The sequence below is a fragment of the Heterodontus francisci genome, chromosome 26 (genome assembly GCF_036365525.1).
Source record: "Heterodontus francisci isolate sHetFra1 chromosome 26, sHetFra1.hap1, whole genome shotgun sequence".
In the NCBI taxonomy this organism is placed as follows: domain Eukaryota; kingdom Metazoa; phylum Chordata; class Chondrichthyes; order Heterodontiformes; family Heterodontidae; genus Heterodontus; species Heterodontus francisci.
The window spans coordinates 22,934,093-22,961,980 of record NC_090396.1 but is presented as its reverse complement, the minus strand read 5'-3'; the positions used below and the strand labels follow the sequence as shown (position 1 = coordinate 22,961,980).

At 43.5% G+C, this 27,888-nt stretch overlaps 1 protein-coding gene across 9 annotated transcripts in view; it reads right to left on the bottom strand.

Annotated features, from left to right (window-relative positions):
• cacna1g (calcium channel, voltage-dependent, T type, alpha 1G subunit) overlaps positions 1-27,888 on the bottom strand; it is a 685,429-nt gene that overhangs the window by 124,961 nt on the left and 532,580 nt on the right. For all 9 annotated transcript variants that reach the window (XM_068057908.1, XM_068057913.1, XM_068057914.1 and 6 more), the window contains 3 exons: positions 19,405-19,473; positions 17,715-17,899; positions 3,329-3,455 (listed from right to left, as the gene is read on the bottom strand). In XM_068057908.1, the coding sequence (XP_067914009.1) occupies positions 3,329-3,455; positions 17,715-17,899; positions 19,405-19,473 (381 nt within the window). The remainder of the gene's footprint in view (positions 1-3,328; positions 3,456-17,714; positions 17,900-19,404; positions 19,474-27,888) is intronic.

Genomic DNA, 27,888 nt, shown 5'->3' with positions numbered 1-27,888 from the left:
TTCCAAGAGCATTTCATAGATTTGAAGGATCCATTTTTTTTTTTTAAGAGATACAGCACTGAAACAGGCCCTTCGGCCCACCGAGTCTGTGCCGACCATTAACCACCCATTTATACTAATCCTACACTACTCTCCTACTCCTACCACATCCTCACCTGTCCCTATATATCCTCACCTGTCCCTATATTCCCCTACCACCTACCTATACTAGGGGCAATTTATAATGGCCAATTTACCTATCAACCTGCAAGTCTTTTGGCATGTGGGAGGAAACAGGAGCACCCGGAGGAAACCCACGCAGACACAGGGAGAACTTGCAAACTCCACACAGGCAGTACCCAGAATTGAACCTGGGTCGCTGGAGCTGTGAGGCTGTGGTGCTAACCACTGCGCCACTGTGCCGCAGTTGCAAACCAGTTGTACACTGAGTGAGTGGAAGCGCTTCCTGTTGATAAAGGTCGTTGCTTGGTCTGAAGGAGCCTTGATGGCCGCATGCATGCAGTTGATTACACCTTGAACCTGGGGGAGTCCAATGATGGTCCTGAATCCATTTTTTTTTGTTTGTTCCTGGAACATGAATGCTGATGGCAAGACCAACCTGTTGCCCAACTCTAATTGTCCTTGAGAAGGTGGTGGCGAGCCACCTTCTTGAACCACTGCTGTCCATGTGGTATAGGTACATCCACAGTGCGTTAGGCAGTGATGTCCTACCACCTTCTCTGCCAGACTGGCCAGATTGGTCCGAAACTGCAAGTATTGGCTGATTTCTTGAACATGACATCCGTGACCAGTTTGAGGCAGTGATGGAGTGCAGACTGGCTATCCCACAACCTGGATGTCTCTGGAGGCTGTCTGGAATGATCCTGAGGCAGATAAGTTAAGCTCTACTGTGACGTTCACAGCCACAGGCAATGGGTGCCCACCACTTCCCATTGGACTCATATCCTCCTCCATCATGGCGCACAGCAATGTGACCACCTCCCTGGCCAGGCACAGTCTTCAGCGACACTGATGCTGCAACATGCACAGGAAGCAGAGTCCTGATCGGTAAACTCTCTCTGGTGGGTAGCATCTTCTGCGCACATGAGGCTGGTTGCGTGCCTCTCTGTGCCCACCATGTCTGTGCCCCCATTCCACCCTCATTGAGCCTCCTACCCCTCCGGGTGTTGCAGCCCTGCTCCCTGTGGCTGCAATTCTCTCACGCTCTCTCATGCTCCTTCTCACTGGAGACCTCAAAACCGGAGTGCATGAGACCCATTGTAACTTGTGGCACTCACCTCTTAAAGCCCCTCACTCCCCTTACTCTGCATGCACAAGTTGCACTTTGGAGACACCCGTTAATCTTTATGACGCCGATGTATTTGCCAAATTTGCCCAGCCTCCAGCTTGTCACTCCAGTACTTTATTCACTCTCACCCTCCCTGCACTGCAACGCTGCTGCTCGCAATGGCTGCCAACTCCAGCCAACAGTGACCTACTGCTGAGCTCCTGCCTCCTTACAGCTGGCGAGTCTCTGAAGCTCCGTTTTTCACATGTGTCCCTTGTAAAATTTCAATTTCTCTGGAAAATTCCCTAACTAGCTCCTTAACAGGCTCAATCACCTGCCCGCTGTTGATAAGCACGGTCTTCACCCAGCAGCTCAGTGACCTCCAGGAAACCTCAACAATGGTGGGAACACATCGGGCTATCGTCCTGACGCGTTCCCCCGCCTTTTTGTTGGCCCACCCGCCTCCCAGCCCTTCACCCCGAGTGCGAGGAAATTCCACCCCATCAGCCCTTATCTTGCATATTAACCTTTTGAGTGACACCTTATCGAATGCCTTTTGGAAATCCAAGTATACTACATCTACTGGCTCCCCTTTATCTACCCTAATAGTTACATCCTCAAAAAATTCGAATAAATTTAGCAAACACAATTTCCCTTTCGTAAAACCATGTTGACTGTCTGATCATACTATGATGTTCTAAGTACATTGTTAAGACTTCCTTAATAATAGGTTCCAGCATTTTCCCAATGACTGATGTCAGGCTAACTGGCCTGTAGTTCTCTGATTTCTCCCTCCCTCCTTTCTTGAATAACAGTGTTACATTTGTTAACTGGCAATCTGCTAGGACCATTCTAGAATCTAGGGAATTTTGGAAAATCAGAACCACTATCTCTGTAGCTACCTCTTTAGAACCCGAGGAGTTAGGCCATCAGATCCTGGGGATTTGTTAGCTTTTAGTGTCTTAAGTTTCTCAATACTTTTATCTGCTGATGTTAATTACTTTAAGTTCCTCACTCTTATTAGCTCCTTGGTTACCCTCTATTACTGGTATGTAATTTGTGTCTTCTACTGTGAAGACAGATCAAAATATTTGTTCAACGTATCTGCCATTTCCATGATAATTTCTCCAGTCTCCGCCACTAAGGGACCAATGTTTATCTTAGCTATTCTCCTCCTTTTCATATACTTGTAAAAGCTCCACCACCAGCACACAGTGGCAGCAGCGTGTACCATCAGCCAAGATGCACTGCAGCAACTTTCCAAGGTTTCTTTGACAGCACCTTCCAAACCCATGACCTCCACCTCCTAGAAGGACAAGGGCAGGGAAGCACCACCAGCTGCAAGTATCCCGCCAAGTCATACCATCCTGACGGAAACATTTTACTGTTCCTTCATCATTGCTGGGTCAAAATTCTGGAACTCTATCCCTAACAGCACTGTGGAAGCACCTTCACCGCAGGCACTGCAATGGTTCAAGAAGGTAACTCACCACAACCTTCACAAGGGCAATTAGGGATGGGCAATAATTGTTGACCTTGCCAGTGATGCCCTGACCCCATGAATGAATAAAAATAAATGCAGGAAGTAAGATGACCTGCAATGACTTAAGTGTGTAACAGAATTTGGTTAAATAGCTGAAGTGAGACAGTAAGAGTGTAATGAGAGAAATTCAACAATTATGAAACACTGAGAACACATGATTAGTTGATGCATTGACAGCGAAAGGGTAAAGGCATTCGAAATGGAAGCAGGAAAAACTGGTAAAGTGGAGCAAGATTCTGCCTAACAAGAGCCAGGGAGAAGCAAATGGCAGATTGACGCCACTGGTGTGGACCAGTACCCCCAGCATGATATTCTGATAGATAGCCACCATCCTAGGACACAGAACCTCCACTCCAGGACACACAGAGCCCACTCCAGCACACGCAGAGCCCACTCCAGCACACGCAGAGCCCACCCCAGCACACGCAGAGCCCACCCCAGGACACACAGAGCCCACCCCAGGATACAGAGAGCCCCCGCCCCAGCATGCTGATCTGTGATTTGTTGAAGATACAAACCTGCACTCCTAAGATGCCAAAGATGATGAAGAACGCGCAGCAGATGACCACAATATTCCCGATGGGCTTCAGGGATGACATCAGTGTTTCAACCACGAGTTTGAGGCCTGGTGCTCGGCTGATTACCCTGTTTGGAGCAGGAGAGCTTATATTAGGGATGATCAATCTGACTTAGGCAAGTGCTTTTAACACCAATAACTACATGGTGTATTCTTCCCTCCAGTCTGAAATACAATCGTTCACCATGACTCTCTGCTTTCTGTCCTTTAGCCAATTTTGTATCCATTCTGCCACAGTACCTTTAGTTTCATGGGTTTTAATTTTGCCAACAAGTCTCATTATGTGGTATTTTGTCAAATGCTTTTTGAAGGTCCTTATACACAACATCAACCCTCTCCGTTACTTCATCAAAGCACTCGACCAAATTAGTCAAACACGATTTATCGTTAATAAATCAGTGCTGACTTTCATTTATAAGCCTATACTTTCCCAAATGCCAATTAATTTAATGTTTCTAAAAGTTTCCTGACCAGCAACTTTAGGCTGACTACCCTATAGCTGCCAGGTTTATCCCTCTCCCTTTTGTAAAAACAGAGATGTAACATTTGCAATCCTTCAATCCTCTGGCACCACCCTCACATCCAAGGAGGATTGGAAGATTGTTACCAGAGCCTCCACAATTTCTACTCTTACTTCCCTCAGTAAGCTAGGATGCATCCTATCTGGACTGAGTGACTTTTCTAGTTTGATGACTGACAACCTTTTAAGTACATCTTGCTTCTCTATTTTTATCCTATCCAAAATTGGTACTGCCTCCTCCTTTACAACAACAACTACAATAGCAACTTGCATTTATATAGTGGTCTTAACAGTGTAAAACATCCCAAGGCATTTAACAGGAGTGTTATCATACAAAATTCGATACTGAGCTACATAAAGGCAGATGACCAAATGCTTGGTCAAAGAGGTTGGCTTTATTAGTGTCTGAAAGGTGGTAAGAGAAGAGCTGGCAGGCTCAAGGAGGGAATTATGTCACTTCAGGCCTTGGCAGCTGAAGGCATGGCCACCTATGGTGGAACAATTAAAAATTGGGAATGTGCATGACACTGGAATCGGAGGAGCGCTGATATCTTGGAGGGTTGTGCAGCTGGAGGAGATTACAGAGATAGGGACGGGCGAGGCCATGGAGGGAATTTGGGAAAACAAGGATGAGAATTTTAAAATGATGCGTTGCTCAACTAGGAGCCAATGTAAGTCAGCGAGCACAGGGGTGATGCATAAATGGGTCTTGGTGCGAGTCATAATATGAGCAGCAGAGTTTTGGATGACCTCAAGTTTACGAAGGGTTGAACATGGGAGGTCAGCCAGGAGTACGTTGGAATAGTCAAAGTCTAGAGGCAACAAAAGCATGGATGAGGTTTCAGCTGCAGATGACCTGAGGCAGAAGTGGAGTTATGGGATGTTACAGAGGTGGAAGTAGGCAGTCTTAGTGATGGAGCAGATATTTGGTTGGAAGCTCATATTAGGATCAAATACAACAGCAAGGCTGTGAACATTCTCGTTCAGCCTCAGATAGTTGGCAGGAAGAGGGATGGAGTTAGTGGCTAGGGTTAGAGAAAATTTATGCTTCTCTGGTACTGGATGTCGGATTAACTGTGAAGGGGTCAAGAGAGTTGGTGGTGAGGTAGAGATGGGTGACATGTGGAACCTGACATGTTTTCGGATGATGTTGCTGAGGAGCAGCATGTAGATGAGAAATACAAAGGGGCCAAGGATAGATCCTTGGGGGACACAAGGGGTAACAGTGCGGTAGCAGGAAGTGAAGCCATTGTAGGTGATTTTCTAGCTATGATTGAATAGATGAGAATGGAACCAGGTGAGTGCAGTTGCACCCAATTGGACAATGGTAGAGAGGCGTTGGAGAAAGGTGGTGTGGTCAACCATGTAAACAGCTGCAGACGAGTTGAGAAAGACGAAGAGGGATAGATTATCACACTCACAGTTATAAAGGATGTAATTTCTGATATTGATAAGAGCTGTTTCAGTACTGTGGAAGGGGAGGAAACCTAATTGCAGGGGGTCAAATATGGAGTCCCAGGAAAGATGGGCAAAGATTTGGGAGATGACAGCACAGTCAAGGTTGATGGAAAGGAAAGGGAGATTGGAGATGGGGCATTCGTTGGCAAGGGTAGAGGGGTCAAGGGTTAGTTTTTTTTCATGAAAGAGATGATGAAGGGGAAGGAGACAGTACTTGAGGAGAGAACACGTTAACAATATCTGCTAACATGGGGGTCAGGAAGAGAAGTTGGAAGGCCTGCAGTTTTGTAGGAATAGGGCTAAGGGAGCAGGAAGTGGGTTTCATGAACAAGATGAGATTGGAGTGGGCACGAAGGGAGATAAGGACAGAAAGAGGCAAGATACATGTTTTATTGGTAATCTCCACTTTGTTCAATTACAGTTTGCCGACCAATTTTTGATTCCAATCTACCTGTGCCTGTAATGTATCATTAAAACATAGTAATGCATTTAGTGTGGTTACAGTAACTTCTCAGTTCACATGTAACTCCTGGGTTTTAGGAATTAATATTATGTCTTGATAATAAATATATCCTCTTGCTCACCTACATTAAAACCAATCTGAAATGGGTTTACAGGCTGCTAATTGCAGTTTTGTATCTCAAAGCATTGGATTATCTGAGAGAAAACACACCATCTCTTTCAAAGTTCACTGAAAGCTAAATTCCAACTGTAAGCTCAGCACTCATTGATGTTATGTGGGTATGTAGCTCAGCTGTTCCCCACTGCATGTAGATTACAGAATCACAGAATTGTTACAGTGCAGAAGGAGGCCATTCAGCCCATCGAGACCGCACCGACTCTCCAAAACAGCAATTCACTCAGTTCTATTCCCCCGCCTTCTCCCCATAACCCTGCCTATTCTTATTTTTTATATAACTGTCGAATTCTCTTTTGAATGTTTCAATTGAACCTGCCTCCACCACACTCTCAGGCAGCGCATTCCAGACCTTAACCACTCGCTGCGTGAAAAAGTTTTTCCTCATGTCACTTCTGCTTCTCTTACAGAATACTTTAAACCTGTGCCCTCTCATTCTCGATCTTTTCATTAACGGGAAAAGTTTCTCTCTATCTACTCTGTCCAGACCCCTCATGATTTTGAATACCTCTATCAAATCACCTCTCAACCTTCTCTTCTCCAAGGAAAACAGTCCTGACTTCTCCAATATATCTTCATAACTGAAGTTGCTCATCCCTGGAATCATTCTCGTGAATCTTTTCTGTACTCTCTCCAATACCCCCACGTCTTTCCTAAAGTGGAGGGCCCAGAACTGGACACAATACTCCAGCTGAGGCTGAACTAGTGTCTTGTACAAGTTCAACATAACTTCCTTGCTCTTGTACTCTATGTCCCAATTAATAAAGCCCAGGACACTGTTTGCTTTATTAACCGCTCTCTCAACCTGTCCTGCCACCTTCAATGACTTATGCACATACACACCCAGGTCCATCTGCTCCTGCACCCCCTTTAATATTGTCTCTCCATGTTCTTCCTACCAAAATGAATCACTTCACATTTCTCTACATTGAACTTCATCTGCCACCTGTCTGCCCATTCCACCAACTTGTCTACGTCCTTTTGGAGTTTTACACTTTCCTCCTCACAGTTCGTAATGCTTCCAAGTTTCGTATCATCTGCAAACTTTAAAATTGTGCCCTGTACACCAAGGTCTAGGTCATTAATATACATACTGATCCCTGGGGAACTCCACTACAAACCTTCCTCCAGCCCTAAAAACATCCATTAACCACTACTCTGTTTCCTGTCACTCAGCCAATTTCGTATCCATGTTGCTACCGTCCCCTTTACCCCATGAGCTACAGGTTTGCTCACAAGTCTGTTGTGCGACACTGTATCAAACGCCTTTTGAAAGTCCATGTACATCACATCAACAGCACTGCCCTCATCAACCCTCCCTGTTACCTCCTCAAAAAACTCCAGCAAGTTCAATGCGATTTTCCCTTAAGAAATCCATGCTGGCTTTCCTTATTTAACCCACATTTATGCATGTAAAATATGATTAAAATATAATTATTCTTCATCTGTCAGGGGGCGTGTCTGAAAGCTCTTTTTAAACTGCATCTCATTTCATTCCTTTGTTACTGTCTAGATTAAACCTATCAAACCAGTGTATGATTTCCATATTCTGCAGTGCCCCTGTAAAACCATATTAAGACCAACAGCTTGTAGCAAATCTCAAAGGACATGGGCAGCAGGTGCATGGGAACACCATCAACTCCAAGTTCTCCTCCAAGTCACACATCATCCCAACTTGGGCAAATGATGCCTTTCCTTCATCGTCCATGGGCTACCATCACCTTCTCAAGGGTGACAGACTATTTAAAATCTTACTAATAGATTTATGACAAAGTATTACTCTAGCTTTATTTAAACTGCAGTCTGTGCTTCGTAAAAATTGTAACTCCACACCGCTTAGAGGGGATTAGAAGAGTTTAAGTAGACAAAATTGCACATTAAGAAGATGTTATTTACATATATTTGTTCTTACATTCAGTGCACCTTAATGAGGTGTGAACTAATGAGTACCCAAAATAAAGTGGAGCTCTTAAGTTATCATAACTGGCAACTTAGAAATTGACGTTAATGCAAATGGATAAAGGCTGTTTGGCCGCTACAAGCGACTACCCGTTTTAAACAGGGATATTTTAACTGATGGGGGCAGTAATCAGAAAGATGACACCAGCCTGCCAAGTGTGTCTCTCTTACTCTGCTTGATGATTTTTGCATGCTAAAGCAGATTAGAAGGGTTTGCATCTCTCTATGAATCACACTGAAGGATTGATGTGGAGTTTCCTCTGCCTCGCGAGTAAATTTTAGTTTATCAAAACAGGTCACTCATGTGAATCATCAGCAATTTTGTGGTTTGTCTAGTGGGCCATCATTTGCTTCTCTAATAACCTCTGGGGAGGGAAACATAAGACACTTGGAAGCATTGTCACACCATGCTGAAAGCACAGCAGCACTTCATCTTCCCTGGACAACTCTCCTTAATCCTTTCACCATCTAAAGTCTTAAATAAAGTACCCCCACAGAATTACATAGAACTTGCAGCACAGAAATAGGCCACTTAGCTCAACTGGTCTATCCGAGTGTTCATAGTCCACATGAGCCTCCTCCCACCCTCCTTCATCTCACTCAGCATATCCTTCTATTCCTTTCACCGTCATATACCTATCTAGCTTTCCCTTAAAGACATCTATTCAACCCATGCTCTTTACGATACCATGCAGGGCATGAATAATCTCTGCAGAAGATAAACGAGCTAAAGGATACACATATTCATAAAATTAGTTTAAACCTCAGTTACATTGCTGAGATATCTTTGACTGAATTGCTGGTATCTCCAAGCCCAATGGGCCAGGAGTTTGGTTGAACTTTAAAGTTGCCTAATCTCACTGTAGGCAACTTACTGCTGAGATCAGAGGGTGGGCTAGGAAAAAGCACAAAGATTCACAGAGCTGATATATGGGGTGCAGGTTCAAAGGGCACCTGATATGGTGGAATAGGAGTCCTGTAACTCCGCAAATTGGGATTCCAACTGACCTCAGCTGTACGACTGGCCATTAGTGGAAAGACGGGACCTCTCAGTACAAGCACCAAGAAATATTCTTCTGTCCCCAAGCCAGATGATGTTAATGGCAAAATTCTCCAGTAACAGCACCCGCCAACAGATTGGGAATAAGTGCATATGTGGACTTGTTGGAAAGAAGACTGAGAAAGTTACATTTCTGACAGGAACAGAATTTTGGAAGTTGGGATGTCGTGTTGGAAAACCTAAATTGCCGGCCATGTAATTCTAGGGGCAGATGGCAATCTACATACTGTGTACAGAACAATAAGTTGCTGCTGGCAACTTGGAAGCATTCTTTATGTTAGGTCAACTGAGTTCAACATTTCTACAGCATAATGTATCAGTCATGGTACGTTGGTAGCACTGTCACCTCTGCGTCAGAAAGTTGCGGGTTCAAGTCCCACTCCAGTACTAGAGCACAAAAATCTAGGCTGACACTCCAGTGCAGGACTGTCAGAGGTGTCGTTTTTTTGGATGAGATATTAAACTGAGTCCCCCTCTGCCTTCTCAGGTGGACATAAAAGATCCCATGGCAACTATTTCGAAGAAGAGCAGGGGAATTATCCCTGGCATCCTGGCCAATATTTATCCCTCAGTCAACATCACAAAAAAAAAGCTTATCCCGACATTATCACATTGCTGTTAGTAGGATCTTGTTGTGTGCCAATTGGCTGTCGCATTTCCGACATTACAACAATAACTATACTTCAAAGGTACTTCATTGGTTGTAAGGTGCTTTGGGATATCCTGAGGTTGCGAAAAGTGCTATGTAAATGCTATTCTTTCTTTTTCTCTTTAATCCATAAATAATATGTTAAAAAAATTTCCCTGTCACACCAGCAGTGTTGCACACCTATCCTTCAAATTACCAGGAGTAAAACCACTGGAAATTTTCTTTCAGACCCCCCTCCTCCCACCACAGTCATCATTAGGCAAAGAGAAGACTGCCAGAACTGGCAAAACTCTGGCACACACAGAGCCCTGCCGATTTCCAGGAGGGCTCCACCAGTTATCTCGCTGGAGTAACAGTGGGAAACCACTGTGGAATTTCAACCCCAATTTGATTTATTCGCACTCTATAAATTAGCGGTCCTGTTAATATTCGGGATGTTACATGGCATAAAATGGTGACTTCTCATCCTGAGTGACACAGTAGTGAAGATCCACAAGCTGTTAAACAAAGCAAAAGGAATAATGGCCTGTATTTTGTGGTCAGTGTGAAGCAAGGATGCTTGCCGCTGACCTGGAAGGCAGTTTAAATCTGGTGCCAAGTTAAAGGCAGTGATCAGCAGTGATGTCAGCAAGCAGGTAAGCAGCCAATCACATTGAAGTATTCACACAGCAAACCAGGAAGTTAAAAGCACTTAAAATCCTTTACTTTTAATTTAAGTTTTCAGATAGTGAAATAAATGATGATGATTGATTAAGACAGAAGCTAAAATGATTAACAAACTTTTTTTAAAAATGCAGAATTTATAAAATCATAATGGAGAAATTCCACAAATATAAAATTAGCTTTTCAGGGCCAATGAGGGCACTTAGCTGTAATTATGAAGTTATTACACAGTTACAAAAAAAACTCATTCAACATGGTGTAACTTTTTAAAGGGTTTTTACAGTGACATTAACTGTTTAAGAGTGGTGCGTCTCAACAGTGCAATCTCCAGAGAAGCGTAGAATTGCTTCTACACATGTGCAGACTCCAGAATTCCTGTCAGTTTCAGTAGAGTAATAACAATGGAAGTTGACCCTTTTGCTATCACAGTTATTGCAAAATCTGAGTCAATAAACGATGTGATATAAGGGCAGAATTTCCTCTTCACCATGCTGGTGGGGCAGCTTTGTCGGGGAGGGGGACTGTGGTGGCAGTCATTGAGTTCCCAGGTATAGCAAGGAGGAAATGGGATGGAAGCTCTATTCTGTCGGGCATTACTGGGGCCGAGCCCGCAATAAAGGAAAACAGGTCATCAGCATTTTAAGGAATAACAAATGTGGCTCTGGGAGTATAAGGCAGTAATTCAATCTCACAGCACTGTTAGACAAGTGAAGCTCTAAAGGCTCATAAACATCAGCAGAATCCTGCGATTAAATTACTGCCTCCTTCTCTCTCTGCCAAACAATTGCTCATTCTCAAAATACATCATCTGCGGTGTATATTTCAAAATAATAATTAAAAAAAGCATTCATTAACTTTAACACACTGTGAAGTGACTGAGAGATAATGAGAGAGATTTTACACCATGGCACCACATGACAGGAGCTATGGTATTTCAAGCAGCGTTGAAAATAACAATATATTTGAAAATACTTCATAAGCTGAGCTCCTTCACCATCAACACTGCTAAATATTTGCTCCAGCTCTATCACAGAATAAAGAGTTATTGGTGCCAGGCACTCTTGGAAGGTTTATTAGTGGCAGGAAATTGCACAGCTGGAAGGTTATGGTGGGAAGAAATTACTGTTGGAAGATTATTAGTTTGGATAGGTATTGGAACAGTATTGGTTAGGGGGAATTATAGATATTGGAAGATTATTGGTTGGAGGACCATCAGTATTGGAAGATTATTTGCTTCCAATTTCTACTCTTTTCTCACCTTCACATGGTTCATCTCTAACTCTTCCCTTCCCTTCCTCAACTTCTCTTTCTCCATTTCTGGGGGATAGGCTATCAGCCAATATTCATTATAAACCCACTGACACCCACAGCTACTTTGACTACACTTCCTCACACCTTGCTTCCTGTAAGTGGCATTCTCCCAGTTTCTGTGTGTCCGTTGCATATGTTCTGATGATGCAACCTTCCATACCAATGCTTCTGATGTTTCTTCATTTTTCCTCAATCCCCCCGCTGTAGTTGACACGGCCCTCGATTGTGTTCATCCCATTTCCCGCACCTCTGCTCTCACCCCTTCCCCTCTCTCCCAGAACAACGATAGGGAGCCTCTGCTTTCAATGATCATCCTCTGCCATTTCCACCACCTCCAGAGTGATGCCATCACCAAATACACCTTCCATTCTCCTCCCCTTTTAGCATTCTGAAGGGACCATTCCCTCCACGACACCCTGGCCCACTCCTCAATCACCTCCAACACTTCCTCCCCTTCCCACGACAGATTGCAATGCAAGGGCAGGAGATGCAACACCTGCCCTTTAACCTCTTCCCTTCTCACCGTCCAAGGCCCCAAATACTCCTTTCAGGTGAAACAGTATTTTACACGTACTTCTTTCAATTTAGTATATTGTTTTCACAGCTCACAGTGACGTCTGCTCTACATTGGGGAGACCAATGCAGATTGGGTGACCGCTTTCCAGAACATTTCAGTTCTGCAAGCATGACCTCGAGCTTCCGGTCGCCTATCATTTTAATTCACCACTTTGCTCTTACTCTGACCTCTCTGTCCTTGGCCTACTGCAATGTTCCAATGAAGCTCAATGTAAGCTCGAGGAACAGCACCTCATCTTTTGATTAGGCGCTCTACAGCTTTCCAGGCTCAACACTGAATTCAACAATTTCAGACTGTAACCACTGCCCCCATTTTGTTTCTTTTTCTTTTAGTTTTACTGTTTTGTTTATCCGTTTTTGTTTTGTTTCATCATTCTGCCATTCACACCCCCTCTAGACACATCTTTTGATTCTTTACTTGTCCCATTACCACTCCCTTTTGCCTTGCACCACCCTATCACAGACCTTCCCTTTTGTTCTTTTTCCCCCCCCTCCCCCTTTCACTTTCTGAAAACCTATTATATTTCTAATTTTTCCCAGTTCTGATAAAAGGCCACAGACCTGAAACGTTAACTCTATTTCCTCTCAGCAGATGCTGCCCAGCCTGCTGAGTATTTCCAGCATCTGCAGTATTTTGCTATTGTTGGAAGATTATTGGGTGGGGAACTTCACTATTAGAAGATTATTGGTTGGGGGACTATAATGATTCAAAGATTAGTGGTTGGGAATGATCAGTCTTGGAAGATTATTGTTTAGGGGCCTATTGCTATGGGAAGGTTATTGGTTAGGGGAACTATCATGATGGAAGTTTATTGGTAGAGGGGATGATCACTATTGGAAGTTTATTGGTGAGGGACTGTAACTATTGGTAAATGATTGGTTAGGGAACTATCACAATTGGAGAATTATTGGTTGGGCACCTATTGTTCTTGGAAGGTTATTGGTGGGGGTGGACTATCAGTATTGGAAGATTATTGTTTAAGGGCCTATAGGTATTGGAAGATTATTGGTTGAGGACCTACAGGTATTGGAAGATTATTAATTCAGGGTCCAGCACTGCTGGAACAATATTGGTTGGGGGAACCAGCACTAATGGAAGATTATTGGTTGGGGACCTATCATTATTGGAAGATTATTGGTTGGGAGACTATCAGCATTGGACGATTATTGGTTGGGAGCTATCAGCATTGGAAGGTTATTGGTTGGGGGATTATCAGTATTGGAAGGTTATTGGTTGGGGGCTATCAGTATTGGAAGATTATTGGTTGGGAGCTATCAGCATTGGAAGGTTATTGGTTGGGGGCTATCAGTATTGGAAGATTATTGGCTGAGGGACATCACGGTTGGAATATCATTCCTTGGGGAGCTAATACTATTGGAAGATTATTGGTTGGGAGACTATCAGTACCGGCAGATTATTGGATAGATGCATCACTATTGGAAGATTATTGGTTGGGGGACTGTCAGTATTGGAAGATTATTGTTTGGGAGACTATCAGTACCGGCAGATTATGGGATGGATGCATTGCTATTGGAAAATGATTAGTTGCGTACTATTACTGCTGGAGAATTATTGGTTGGGGAACTATAGTTATTGAAACATTATCAGTTGGGGAACTGTCACTATTGGAAGGTTAGTGGTTGGGGGCCTATGTAAAAGAAGGTCCGTCATTGTTGGAAGATTATTGGTGAGAAGGAGTGTCACTGTCGGGAAGTTATTGATATAAGGAGCTGTTAGAAGGTTATTGGTGCAAAGGGCCATCCCCCAGGGCAGTATTCCCTCAGCATTGCACTGGAGTGTCCTAGATTGTGTCACGGAATGAGGCTTTGAACCCACATCCTGTTGACTCAGAGGCAAGAGTGCTTTCAACTGAGCCACGTTGACATTTGGCTCCACCAAGATTATTGATGCACTTCCAACAGTTTGCAAATGTGCTTTGCAGTCCTGTTTGATGAAATGTTGCAAGACTAGGGCTTTCACGCAGCTTGGTTTGTACTGGACATTCTGATTTTTAAGTAGGCTGTCTGGAATTTCAAAACAATGTAAACTGAAGAACAAAGTTCGGTTTTATAAAATAACAATCAAAGTAAATTGTATCTGCGTCCTTCTGAGCACCATGAGGTTCTAAGCAAATGACACTTGTAATGAAATTTCACCAGTGAAATAAAAATCTGATCTTTAAGATATGATTCCAACGCTCCTCAGCCCTGTGCAGGACTGGACTTGGCAAAAGACAACAGTGAGGGTGGGGTAGAAGGAGTGATAATATTCAATGTTAGCGGGGTAGTAAGCTGGAAGTATTGGATCAGCTACTTGCTATACATCCTGTTTGACTTCTTCGGATACAAGAATTCAACGGAGTGTACAGCGGGCAGCTGACCCCGCATTGTCAGCTTTCTGCCCCCTCCGACGTTGAAGGTTATGCCCATTGGTTCTCTGATGGTTGTTTCACTTCACCAGCACAATCTTAGAGAACCATAGAATCTTACAGCACAGAAGGGGGCTCTTCGGTCCATCGTGCCTGTGCCGACTCTTTGAAAGATTTATCCATAAGTCCCACTACCCTGTTCTCTCCCCATCGTCCTGAAAATTTTCCCCTTCAACTATTTATCCAATTCACAATTCAAGTTACTATTGAAACAACTTCCACCCCATTTCAGGCAGTGCAATCCAGATTATAACAATTCACTGCATAAAAAAACATTCTCCCAATCTCTATTGTGATCTCTGGTTACTGACCCTCCTGCCACTGCAAACAAGTTTCTCCTGATTTATTCCATCAAAATCCTTCATGATTTTGAACACCTCTATTAAATCTCCCCATAACTTTCTCTGCTCTAAGGAGAACAATCCCAATTTCCCTCTCGTTTCTCCACATAACTGAAGTCCCTCGTCCCTTTAAAAAAATCCTCTTTTTCAATTTTGTAGGATGATGAGTTAGTAAACACTTTCCTACTTTAAAATGTTCACTAGGCATTTGCAAATTATAACCACATGCAGTCTTTAAAGGGAAAATGCTGTCACGGTAAAGCCAAGAACGCATCAGGGTTGCCTTGGAGACAATGGCTTGCAAATCCTTTACCCAGATGATGAGATGTGATTGGAATTGATTTCAGAAACAGACAATGTGAACAGTTTAGAATAAAAACAAAAAAAGTGCTGGAAATACTCAGCAGGTCTGGCAGCATCTGAAGAGCAAGAAGCAGAGTTAATGTTTCAGGTCTGTGACCTTTCATCAGAACTGGAAAAGGTTAGAAAAGAATTAGGTTTTAAGCAAGTGAAGGGGAGGGGGGTGGGGGAGAGAACAAAGGGGAAGGTGTTTGATAGGGCAGGAGAGATTAAATAACAAAGCTGTCCTGGGACAAAGACAAAGAGTGTGTTAATGCTTGTGGTGAAAGACAAAGCATTAGTCCAGAGAGAGTGTTAATAGAGGAATAATGAGCAGCTCTGACTACATGACAAACAGGCATATGGTTAAAAAGATAAAACATAAAAAAAGGCCAGTCCTGCTCTGAAGTTATTGAAAATGTTCAGTCTGCAAGGCTGTAGAATACTTAATCGAAAGATCAGATGCTGCTCCTCGAGCTTGCGTTGATGTTCACTGGAACACTGGAGGAGGCCAAAGACAGAAATGTTGGCATGAGAGCAGGGGAGAGTGTTGAAATGGCAAGCAACTGGAAGCTCGGAGTCATGCTTTCGGACTGAGCGGGGGTGTTCAGCAAAGTGGTCACCCAGTCTGCGTTTGGTCTCCCCAGTGCAGAGGAGACCACATTGGGTGGCACAGTGGCGCAGTGGTTAGCACTGCAGCCTCACAGCTCTAGGGACCCGGGTTCGATTCTGGGGTACTGCCTGTGTGGAGTTTGCAAGTTCTCCCTGTGACCGCGTGGGTTTTCACCGGGTGCTCCGGTTTCCTCCCACAGCCAAAAGACTTGCAGGTGATAGGTAAATTGGCCATTGTAAATTGCCCCTAGTGTAGGAATATGGGATTACTGTAGGGTTAGTATAAATAGGTGGTTGTTGGTCAGCACAGACTCGGTGGGCCGAAGGGCCTGTTTCAGTGCTGTATCTCTAAATAAAAATAAAAATCTAAACTAAATTGTGAGCAGTGAATACAGTATACTACATTGAAAGAAGTACAAGTAAATCGCTGCTTCACCTGAAAGGAGTGTTTGGGGCCTTGGATAGTGAGGAGAGAGGAGGTTAAAGGGCAGGTATTACACCTCCTCTCGATTGCATGGGAAGGGGACAAGATGTCGGGGGTAATGGAAGAGTGGATGAGGGTGTCGCAGAGGGAATGATCCCTTCGGAATGCTGACAGGGGAGATGAGGGGAAGATGCTTTTATGATGGCATCACGCTGGACATGGCGGTAGTGACGGAGGATGATCCTTTGGATGTGGAGGCTGATGGGGTGACAAGTGAGGACTTTTTACCTGATTTGGTTCCATCTCCATTTACCTGATTTGGTTCCATATCCCTTAATACCTTTGTCTAACAAAATATTATCAGTCTCAGTTTTGGAATTTTCAATTGACACAGCCTCAACAGCTTTTTGGGGGATAGAGTTCCAGATTTCCACCCACTTTGTGTGAAGAACTGCTTCCTGACATCATCCCTGAACAGCACAGCTTTAATTTTAAGATTGTGCCCTCTTTGTTCTGGACACTCTTATCAGAGAAAATGGATTCACTCTTATCTACCCTATTAAATCAGTTTAAACACTTCAATTAGATCATCATTAATCTTCTATACTCAAGGGAATATAAGCCTGTTCAATGCAACCATTTCGCTTCCTAATAATCCCTGATATCCAACGGCAATCAAATAAAATGCAAGTATACTCATCCATTTTCCCATCTCCATTAATCAATCCTGGTCTGCTGTCCTCCATATGACACTAAACCCTTCTCAGTCTGTCCTGTTGTAGCAGGCCACGAGGAAGAGCTTCCCTGCTCATCTTTGAAATATTGCCATGGGATCTTTTACATCAAACTGAAAGGGCAGAAACGGCCTCGATTTAACATCTCGTCTGAAAGATGACACCTCTGACACTGCAGCTCTCCCTCAATACCAAGCTTCCTTCTAAGCTGTGCAGCCATGCGACCGTGCGGCAACCTGGAATTTCCCACCCAGGCCGAGCACAAATTGGCCTCCTTTAAGTTACCGCACGTGCGCTGCATGGCAAAAAAATTACAGGGCCTGCGCACAACGAAAAAAAATGGAGGGAATGTTGCGCAATACTGCTTTGGGACCTGAAACCACAACATTCTGGATTCCGAAGTAAGAATGCTACCTACTAAACTGAGGCAGACGCCGAACACAGAAGCTAGACCCAACCAAATTCCTCATGGATGCTGCGGACAACTGCATCTTCCCTGCTGGCAACAGATATGAGAAATGATCCCTAAATCAGTTCAGGTATTTAAAATCCTGGCTCTGCTTTTGACCAGGCTGCTGAACTCAAACCCTGTCAGGCCGCGGCAAGTGTGATTACCGGAGGGGGCGGAGGGTGCGCAACAGGCGGAGGACCCGCAGCATTCCGAGAATCTTCGTTCCACTGTCGGAAACCATGGAGACCAGAATATCGATGACCGAAATCATCACCAGCAGTCCATCCAGAATATTCCAGGAGCTCTTGAGATACGTCCGCTGACCAAAACAAAGGCCCATTGCCACTAACTGCAAAGAAGAGCAGGAAAGAATTATTTCCTCTTGGGATACGGTAGTATAGTGATCATTTTACCTGACAAGTAATCTGGGGTCATGGAAGCCATGCAGATCTTACCAACAGGGTCTCATTTGAATAATATTTGGCCGGATGCCACCCCAAGGCGTGTAGCAAGGTGGAAGCATCAAGGAACAGTGGGGGTGGGGGTTGGGGGGAAAGGCGGTGGTCCTCAGCAGTCAGTGGGATTGGGGGGACAGGGAAGATGGCTCTGGGCCATGATCAGGGGCTGGGGGTACAGTGGTGGTTGTGAGGCAAAGACTTCCCTGTGATGCTTGAGGACAGCACCTCTGCCTCTCTTTGGCCCACAAAGAGTGTTAAAAGGTACTTTCTTTGGCCAGTCAGTGTCTCCCACCTCGGATCTGCTGCAGGGAATCCCACAGCTCGGGTCTCCCCTGAACTAGCGAAGTTTAAATTGTGCGTCGATGATATCGTCAAGCCATGACATTGAATGTTAATTAGGTCCCTGTCTTCCTAGGGCAGGAGCCCCATCAACAGCCTGATTTGTGTATGTAAAACTTTAAATGGAAGGGAATGGGGTCAGGTCCTTGATTCTGATATTTTAGTGCACCCCCAACCCTCTCCTGCATTGTTGGAGGAATAGGAGGTGCTCTGGAAATGAAAAGATGGCATCAGTAAAAGTCAATGAAGCTGTTGAATTCTTGTAAAAACCCAACTGATTCCCTAATGTCTTTAAGGAAGGAAATCTGCCATCATTACCTGGTCTGACCAGTATGTGACTCCAGTCCCACTGTATGTGGTTGCCTCTGAAGTGGCCCAGCAAGCAACTCTGTTGTATCAAACCACTACCAGTGGTTCACCACCATCATCTTGCAGCAACTAGGGATGGACGATAAATGCTGGCCTTGCCAGCAGGTCCCAGGTTCAGAATGAGTACTTTTACTTTAGAGAGGATTCAAAGTAGAATAATAGGGCTATCAGGAGCTAAATTTATTCTCTAAGATGATTGGAGGGGACATGATATAGAGAGGGAAATGTGGAGATAGTTTCACTCTGTACCTTCTCCATGTTGTAACTGGTAGGGCGGGGGAGGTGAATGGTGATGCTAAGTGGGGAAAGTGTGGGGAACTTCTCCATTCCCAGTACTGACACATTCCATCTTGCTAAGCAGACAGTGGGAATTTTGTCAGCCGTTCTCCCTATCGCCCATCCTAACTCTGGCAGAAACCATTGTTAAATGGGATTTATTCTCTTCAAATGTGTCCACAATAGTCCTTTGTTTAATGTGATCATTTTATGGGTGAAATCACCAGTCCTTAATTTAACCTGACCCCCTCGATGAAAACTAAAGTGGACAGAAAGTGAACTGATTGTATGGTGTATGTTCAGCTCCTAGAAGGGTTATGTTATTGTGTTAATGGTGGGGCCCTCTCTGTACATACAGACAATTACCTGACATTGCTTTGGCTTTTAAAAAGACATGATGGCTGAGGTTTACCTTTACTGCCATCTCAGCCAAGAAGATCACTGTGAAGATGTAGTTCGAAAACGTCAAGAAGATTCGCTCCTTTAAGAGAAGAAAAGATTCAATATCAGAACAAAGGCAAAATACAGCAGATGCTCAAAATCTGAAATAAAAACATGAAACGCTGGAAACACTCAGCAGGTCTGGCAGCATCTGCGGAGAGAGAAACAGAGTTAATGTTTCAGGTTGGTGACCTTTCATCAGAATTGGAAAATGTTACAGATGCAAAAGGTTTTAGGCAAGCACAGAGGAAGGATGGAAGGGAGGAAAGAACAAAAGGGAAGGTCTGTGATAGGGTCGAAGGCAGCAGAGATTAAATGACAAAAGGGAGATGGCCACGGGGCAAGTAAAGAAACAAAAGATGGGTCTTAGGAATAATTAATTAAAGGGCTCGATACCTTTGCTTGGACCTCAAGTATTAGAGATTAATAATCATATATTATAAAATATTTATGTGAAAGAAACTGGAGATTCATTCAACCATCCAACACACATATGTCAGCTATGGCTCAGTTGGTAGCACTCTTTTCTCTGAGTCATAAGGTTGTGGGTTCAAGTCCTCCTTCAGACACACAAGTGAAGGCTGACACTCCAGTGCACTACTGAGGGAGTGTTGCACTGTTGGAAGTGCCATCTTTTGAATGAGACGTTAAACTGAGACCCCATCTGCACGCTCGGATGGATGTAAAAGATCCCACTGCACTATTTTGAAGAAGAGCAGAGGAGTTATCTGCAGTGTCCTGGCCAAAAAGTATCCCTCAATCAACATCACAAATAATGATATTATCTGGTCATTATCACATTGCTTGTGGGAGCTTGCTGTGTACAAATTGGCTGCTGTGTTTCCTACATTACAACAGTGACTACACTTCAAAAATAATTCATTGGCTGTAAAGCGCTTTGAGACGTCTGATGGTTGTGAAAAGCACTATATAAAGGCAAGTCTTTCCTTTTTCACATCACAGCAATCCTCTCCATATATATCCATGCTAAATAATAACAGAATGTTCACAAATCAGTAAGGGTTGTGCGATCTCGAATTCAGCTGTTAAATGGGGTTTTGTTTGAACAGTGACTTTTTCACAGATATAGGAATGTCACTCTACTTATTTTAATTTTATTATTTTGTACACTAATTAATTTTCTCACCCAAATACAATACACATGAAAAGCTTATAGTTTTTTAAAACCTCTCTTTTTCAAAAGCCATGATTTCTTGAATTGCTTCAGTCTGACTGTCCTTTTAAAAAAACTTCCCCCACCTCCCCACCACTTTAACAAACACCAGCTGGACTTCATGCTATTTATCGCTTGTTAATCATTTTTCACTGGTCGAAAGACAGAACTGACTCACTCTGGAAGGACATTCGTCGCTTCTGTGTTCAATCAAGTGATCAACGTGCTTATTAGGGTTGGCTAGTGCTGTGGTGATATTTCAAAGTCTTGCCCTTTCTCAACAGCACTTATTTCTAGATGCTCAGAAGTCACTTTTTTGCTCTCTTTGTATTTCCCGTTATAATTCTGCGTGATTTTGTGACTGGACTTAGAAAAGATCGGATGTCCACCAAAGCTACTAAGTATCATCACCTCATTCCATGACAATATGAAAGGCACAATTCAACATGGTGGCTCCTCATCAGAGCCCTTTCCTATCCTGAGTGGTGTGAAACAGGGCTGTGTTCTCGCACCCACACTTTTTGGGATTTTCTTCTCCCTGCTGCTTTCACATGCGTTCAAATCCTCTGAAGAAGGAATTTTCCTCCACACAAGATCAGGGGGCAGGTTGTTCAACCTTGCCCGTCTAAGAGCGAAGTCCAAAGTACGGAAAGTCCTCATCAGAGAACTCCTCTTTGCTGACGATGCTGCTTTAACATCTCACTGAAGAGTGCCTGCAGAGTCTCATCGACAGGTTTGCGGCTGCCTGCAATGAATTTGGCCTAACCATCAGCCTCAAGAAAACGAACATCATGGGGCAGGATGTCAGAAATGCTCCATCCATCAATATTGGCGACCACGCTCTGCAAGTGGTTCAAGAGTTCACCTACCTAGGCTCAACTATCACCAGTAACCTGTCTCTAGATGCAGAAATCAACAAGCGCATGGGTAAGGCTTCCACTGCTATGTCCAGACTGGCCAAGAGAGTGTGGGAAAATGGCGCACTGACACGGAACACAAAAGTCTGAGTGTATCAGGCCTGTGTCCTCAGTACCTTGCTCTACGGCAGCGAGGCCTGGACAACATATGCCAGCCAAGAGCGACGTCGCAATTCATTCCATCTTCGCTGCCTTCGGAGAATACTTGGCATCAGGTGGCAGGACTATATCTCCAACACAGAAGTCCTTGAAGCGGCCAACACCCCCAGCTTATACACACTACTGAGTCAGCGGCGCTTGAGATGGCTTGGCCATGTGAGCCGCATGGAAGATGGCAGGATCCCCAAAGACACATTGTACAGCGAGCTCGCCACTGGTATCAGACCCACCGGCCGTCCATGTCTCCGCTATAAAGACGTCTGCAAACGCGACATGAAATCGTGTGACATTGATCACAAGTCGTGGGAGTCAGTTGCCAGCATTCGCCAGAGCTGGCGGGCAGCCATAAAGACAGGGCTAAATTGTGGCGAGTCGAAGAGACTTAGTAGTTGGCAGGAAAAAAGACAGAGGCGCAAGGGGAGAGCCAACTGTGCAACAGCCCCGACAAACAAATTTCTCTGCAGCACCTGTGGAAGAGCCTGTCACTCCAGAATTGACCTTTATAGCCACTCCAGGCGCTGCTTCACAAACCACTGACCACCTCCAGGCGCGTATCCATTGTCTCTCGAGATAAGGAGGCCCAAAAGAATCATTTTTCACTGGTCGAAAGACAGAACTGACTCACTCTGGAAGGACATTCGTCGCTTCTGTGTTCAATCAAGTGATCAACGTGCTTATTAGGGTTGGCTAGTGCTGTGGTGATATTTCAAAGTCTTGCCCTTTCTCAACAGCACTTATTTCTAGATGCTCAGAAGTCACTTTTTTGCTCTCTTTGTATTTCCCGTTATAATTCGGCGTGATTTTGTGACTGGACTTTAACAAGTGTTTTTGTTGTTGCTAATTTTAATTTTAGGAAGGAGCAAGACTACAGCAGAGATATGAATGGACAAAAAGTCCACAGTCATTTTCTATCAACCTTGCACCTGTTTTCACTCACTTTTTCATTAAGTTTAACATTAGGAAATAAATATCCCACCAGGTGGAAAGTAGCCACTTGCTAAGCGGTTGGAATTCTGCTATTTTTATTGCACTAGTTGATGCATTTGTTTAACATAAATGGATTAATTACTTTGTTAAATAGTGCGAATAGGAATTTGATGCTGTCAAACATAGCACTAAACATTAGTAAAAACAAATTGCTGATTTATCACACCGCTATTTTGGGACCTTGCTGTATGCAAATTACTTGTCAGGTTTTCCCACATTACAACAGTGGCTACAATTCAAAGGTACTTCATTGGCTGTAAAGTTATTTGGGATGTCCTGAGCATTATATAAACCCAAGCTCTTTCTTAAAATAGTTCATAGTTCAAACAGATTAGCACACTTCATGCTAAGAATAAAGCAGTGAACTTCCTGTTATGTTTCTTTACCTTATAGTCACCTCACCTGGTTCTTACCTTGCCTTTAACTTATACAGTTCCATTCTATAAACCTATTTGACCCTGGAATTCCCTCCCTAAACCGCTTCACATATCTCTCCTCCTTAAATCCTACCTAGGACCATGGAAAACCATAGAGCCAGAGAAAAATTACAGCACAGAAGGGGGCCATTTAGCCCATCGTGTCCGTGCCGGCTGGAAAAACTAGCCGCCTAATCTAATCCCACCTTCCTGCACCTGGCCCATAGCCTTGCTGGTTACAGCACTTCAGGTGCATGTCCAGGTCCTTTTAAATGAGTTGAGGGTTTCTGCCTCCACCACCGTTCCTGACAGTGAATTCCAGGGTCAATTCACCCACCAGTCTCTGGGTGAAAAAGTTTTTCTTCATGTCCCTTCTAATCCTTTTACCAATCACCTTAAATCTGTGCCCCCTGGTAATTGACCTCTCCACTAGGGGAAACAGTCTACTCTATCTAGGCCCCTCATAATTTTGTACACCTCAATTAAGTCACCCCTCAGCCTCCTCTGTTTTAAGGAAAACAACCCTAGCCTATCCAATCTTTCCTCATAGCTGCAACTTTCAAGCCCTGGCAACATTCTTGTAAATCTCTTCTGTACTCTCTCCAGAGCAATTATTTCCTTCCTGTAATGTGGTGACCAGAACTGTACGCAATACTCCAACTGTGGCCGAACCAGCGTTTTATACAGTTCCAGCATTACATCCCTGCTTTTGTATTCTATACCTCAGCCAATAAAGGAAAGCATTTCATATGCCTTCTTCACCATTCTATCTACCTGTTCTACCACCTTCATGGACCTGTGGACATGCACTCCAAGGTCTCTCACTTCTTCTATCCCTTTCAATATCCTCCCGTTTATTTGTGTTTTCCCTCACTTTGTTGGCCCTTTCCAAATGCATTACCTCACACTTTTCTGGATTAAATTCCATTTGCCATTTTTCTGCCCATTCAACCAAACCATTGATATAATTCTGGAGTCTACAGCTATCCTCTTCACTATCAATTACACGGCCAATTTTTGTGTCATCTGCAAATTTCCCAATCATGCCTCCCACATTTAAGTCCAAATCATTAATATATACCACAAACAGCAAGGGACCCAACACTGAGCCCTGTGGAACGCAACTGGAAACCACTTTCCATTTGCAAAAACATCTGTCGACTACTACCCTTTGTTTTCTGTCACTGAGCCAATTTTGGATCCAACCTGCCACATTCCCCTGTATCCCATTGGCTTTCATTTTATTGACCAGTCTGCCATGCGGGACCTTGTCAAATGTCTTACTAAAATCCATGTAGACCACATGCACCCTAATCAATCCTCCTTACTTCCTCAAAAAACTCAATCAAGTTAGTAAGACATGACCTTCCCTTAACAAATCCATCCCTGATTAATCTGTGCCTTTCTAAGTGGCAGTTTATCCTATCCCTCAGAATTGATTCTCATAATTTACTCACCACCGAGGTCAGACTGACCGGCCTATAATTATTTGGCCTATCACTCACACCCTTTTTAAACAATGGTACGATGTTTGCAGACCTCCAATCGTCTCCTGTATCTAGTGAGGATTTGAAGTTGATCCTCAGAGCATCCGCTATTTCCTCCCTAGCTTCCTTTAACAACCTGGGATACAATCTATCCAGCCCTGGTGATTTATCCACTTTCAAGGATGTCAGACCCTCTAGTACTTCTCTCATTATGCTTATTGTATCTAATATTTCACACTCCTCCTCTTTAACTACAATGTCTGCATCAACCCTCTATTTTGTGAAGACAGAGACAAAAAAACTCATTAAGAACCCTGCCCACATCTTCTGCATCCACGCATAAGTTCTCTTGTACATCTCTGATAGGCCCTACCCTTTCCTTAGTTATCCTCTTGCTCTTAATGTACTGATAAAACATCTTTGGGTTTTCCTTGATTTCTCCTGCCAATATTTTTTCATGTCCTCTCTTTGCTTTCCTAATTTCTTTTTTTACTTCACCCCTGCACTTCCTATACTCCTCTCGGTTTTCTAAAGTATTATGATATTTGTGATCGTTATAAGATTTATTTTTCTGCTTTAACTTACCCTTTAAGCTTCTAGATAACCAGGGGGCTCTAGATTTTGCAGTACCACCCTTTATCTTTGTGGGGACATGCCAGCACTGTGCCTATAGTATATCGCTTTGAATGCCAACCTACCTGTTCTGATGTCTCCTTCTTTGTGTTCACTGATAACATTTTTATGAAGTGCCTTGAAATATTTTATGATAGACACTGTATAAATGCAATTTCTTGTTGTTAATGATTTATAAAACTTGGATCATTTTCCCTCCAATAAACTTTCTTTCAATGAGAATAAATGCTCCAAAGAGTTAAACAGTGGTCCATTTTTGGTGTTGCACTTTGAACCCTGTCTAAATTTTTTTATTCATTCTCAGGCTATGGACATCACTGGTAAGGCCAGCATTTGTTGCCCATCCCTAATTGCCCTTGAGAAGGTGGTGGTGAGCTGCCTTCTTGAACCATTGCAGTCCGTGTGGTGTAGGTACACCCACAGTGCTGTTAGGAAGGGAGTTCCAGGATTTTGACCCAGCGACAGTGAAGGAATGGCATGATATTTCCACGTTAGGATGGTTTGTGACTTGAAGGGGAACTTGCAGGTTGTAGTGCTCCCATACATCTGCTGCCCTTGTTCTTCTAGGTGGTAGAGATCGAGGGTTTGCGAGGTGCTGGCGAAGAAAACTTGGTGAGTTGCAGCAGCCTAAGCCTTTTAACAACATGTAAACCTAACGATCCACTTCAAAGGGGGATTTACTGAAAAATATATAATCCAGGAATGTTGTTTCCCACATCAAGCAGTAAAATAAATGTCAATATAATTCAGTCCAAAACATGATATACTTCTCCCTGTCTGCCGAATTAAAGGAAAAGCAGCAAAATAAAAAGGAACGCCGATCAGCCTGAGGACAACACAAACTGGAATATGTTCCAAGAAAGTAGGACGCATTAAAGCTCAGATGATGCTGACAGATTATGGAGATAAACTGAACCCATTAGTGTGCTCAAGTCTCTGGAAAGAACGCTGAAGTGAGATTTCTATCAGACAGCCACAGCTGACACTGACAGGAGATAACAGCCAACCTCTGTCTTCAGTAAAATCACAGTCAAGCACCATAATATTGTCAAACATGTGCCTTCCTGCAATGAGTCATAGAGTCATGGGGGAATTTATGCTGGCGGCGGGGGTTGTTGTGTGATTGTCTTTAAGAGTGATTGTCTTTAAGATCTTAGTATGCTAATGAGCTGAGTACCAGGATGCAATCATGTGACTACATGCCAGCCTCATTGTAACTAACACCAAGAGGCAAGCCCTGCAAATAGTTATCTCTGCACTGTATATACTTGTTAGCTGTTAATAAACCTTTTTGAAATCTTCAATCAACTGAACTCCACGCATCTCATTTATGTTGCATCAGACAACATAAAAAGCTTCCCATTGCATGGTGGCAGCTGTGGTGAGAACACAAATCCAAGATTGAAGACCACAGGAAAACAGCTTTAGAAACTACCTCAAGCTAAAGGAGAGAACGTTAAAAGAAACACTGGCTCAAACAGTGTAAACAAAAATTACCTCCAGCTGTAGAAGGCAGAGTGCTGAATGACAGGCTGCAAATCAATCACTGTAATTGGGTGAGTCAGAATCGCCGTTGAACAAAAAAAAGCTTTGAGGTACTTGCAAAGTTGATTTTTTTTTTAAAGGCTCAGTAAAAGAACAGGAAAAACCCAATCCTATCTCAGGCTGATCGATTGTTTTCACAGGCTCCCCCAGGCTGATCAGGTTGGTGCAATTACAGGAGGCCTCTGACAGCAAAAGGGAATCCTCCATTCAAGCAGCTCACAGCTAGAGCTATAAAAAGAAACCATTAAATCACTGAACCTGAAGGGCTTTCATTCATTCAGCCTGAGTTGTAAAAGACCCCATTAAAACCACTCAACTGTGAAGAGTTTGGTCTTGAATGGCTGTATAAACAAACCCTAGTTTAAAAAAAGCACTTAAAGTGCCTGCTCAACAGCTGTATAAACAGACAGAATGCTGGAAGCTAGATAAACAGACAAGAACTACTAAACACCTGCTGCTGTCATTCAAAGCAGCCCACTGAGTTTCTTTACAAAAGGAAGACAGTGAAGAGTCACAGAACCAAGTCTGAAATCAAATTCTTAAAGCAATTTTTAAAGCAAAACAACAGCAGAAAGATGGATGCCAAGTTTCCCAGCATAAACTGGAAAGCCATGGATATCCTATCTGAGTTCCAAAAGTTCAAACAGAGAATGCAATTATGCTTTACAGACCAAACAAGACAGAACCAGAAAAACATGGTGTAAAAATAATGATAGTAATTGGAATTGAGGGTTTACATAGAATCAATACCTCAGGCTTATCTGAACAGGACCAGAAAGATCCTGCAAAGACATGGAAAGTGCTGGCAGATCAGCTCCAATTACGAGTGAATTTCCGAATTCACCGCCTGGAATTGATGTCTCCACAGGAATCAATAGACCAGTTCATCAGCAGATGCCGAAGTAAGGGAAATTAATGTGGTTTCTTAGAAGTTGAGCTGTCAGACCGAATAATGGAGCTGGTGATTGTATCAACACTCAGTGAAGCATTTCAGAAAGACCTCTTGGGGAAAAAGAAAGGTCACAGCATTGGTGCACTGCTGGAAGATGCAGGAATTACAAAGCCATTGTAGCTGGACAACAGCATCTGCAAGCACTAGCTACAACCAACAGTATCGGCACCATAACCAGGTCAAAA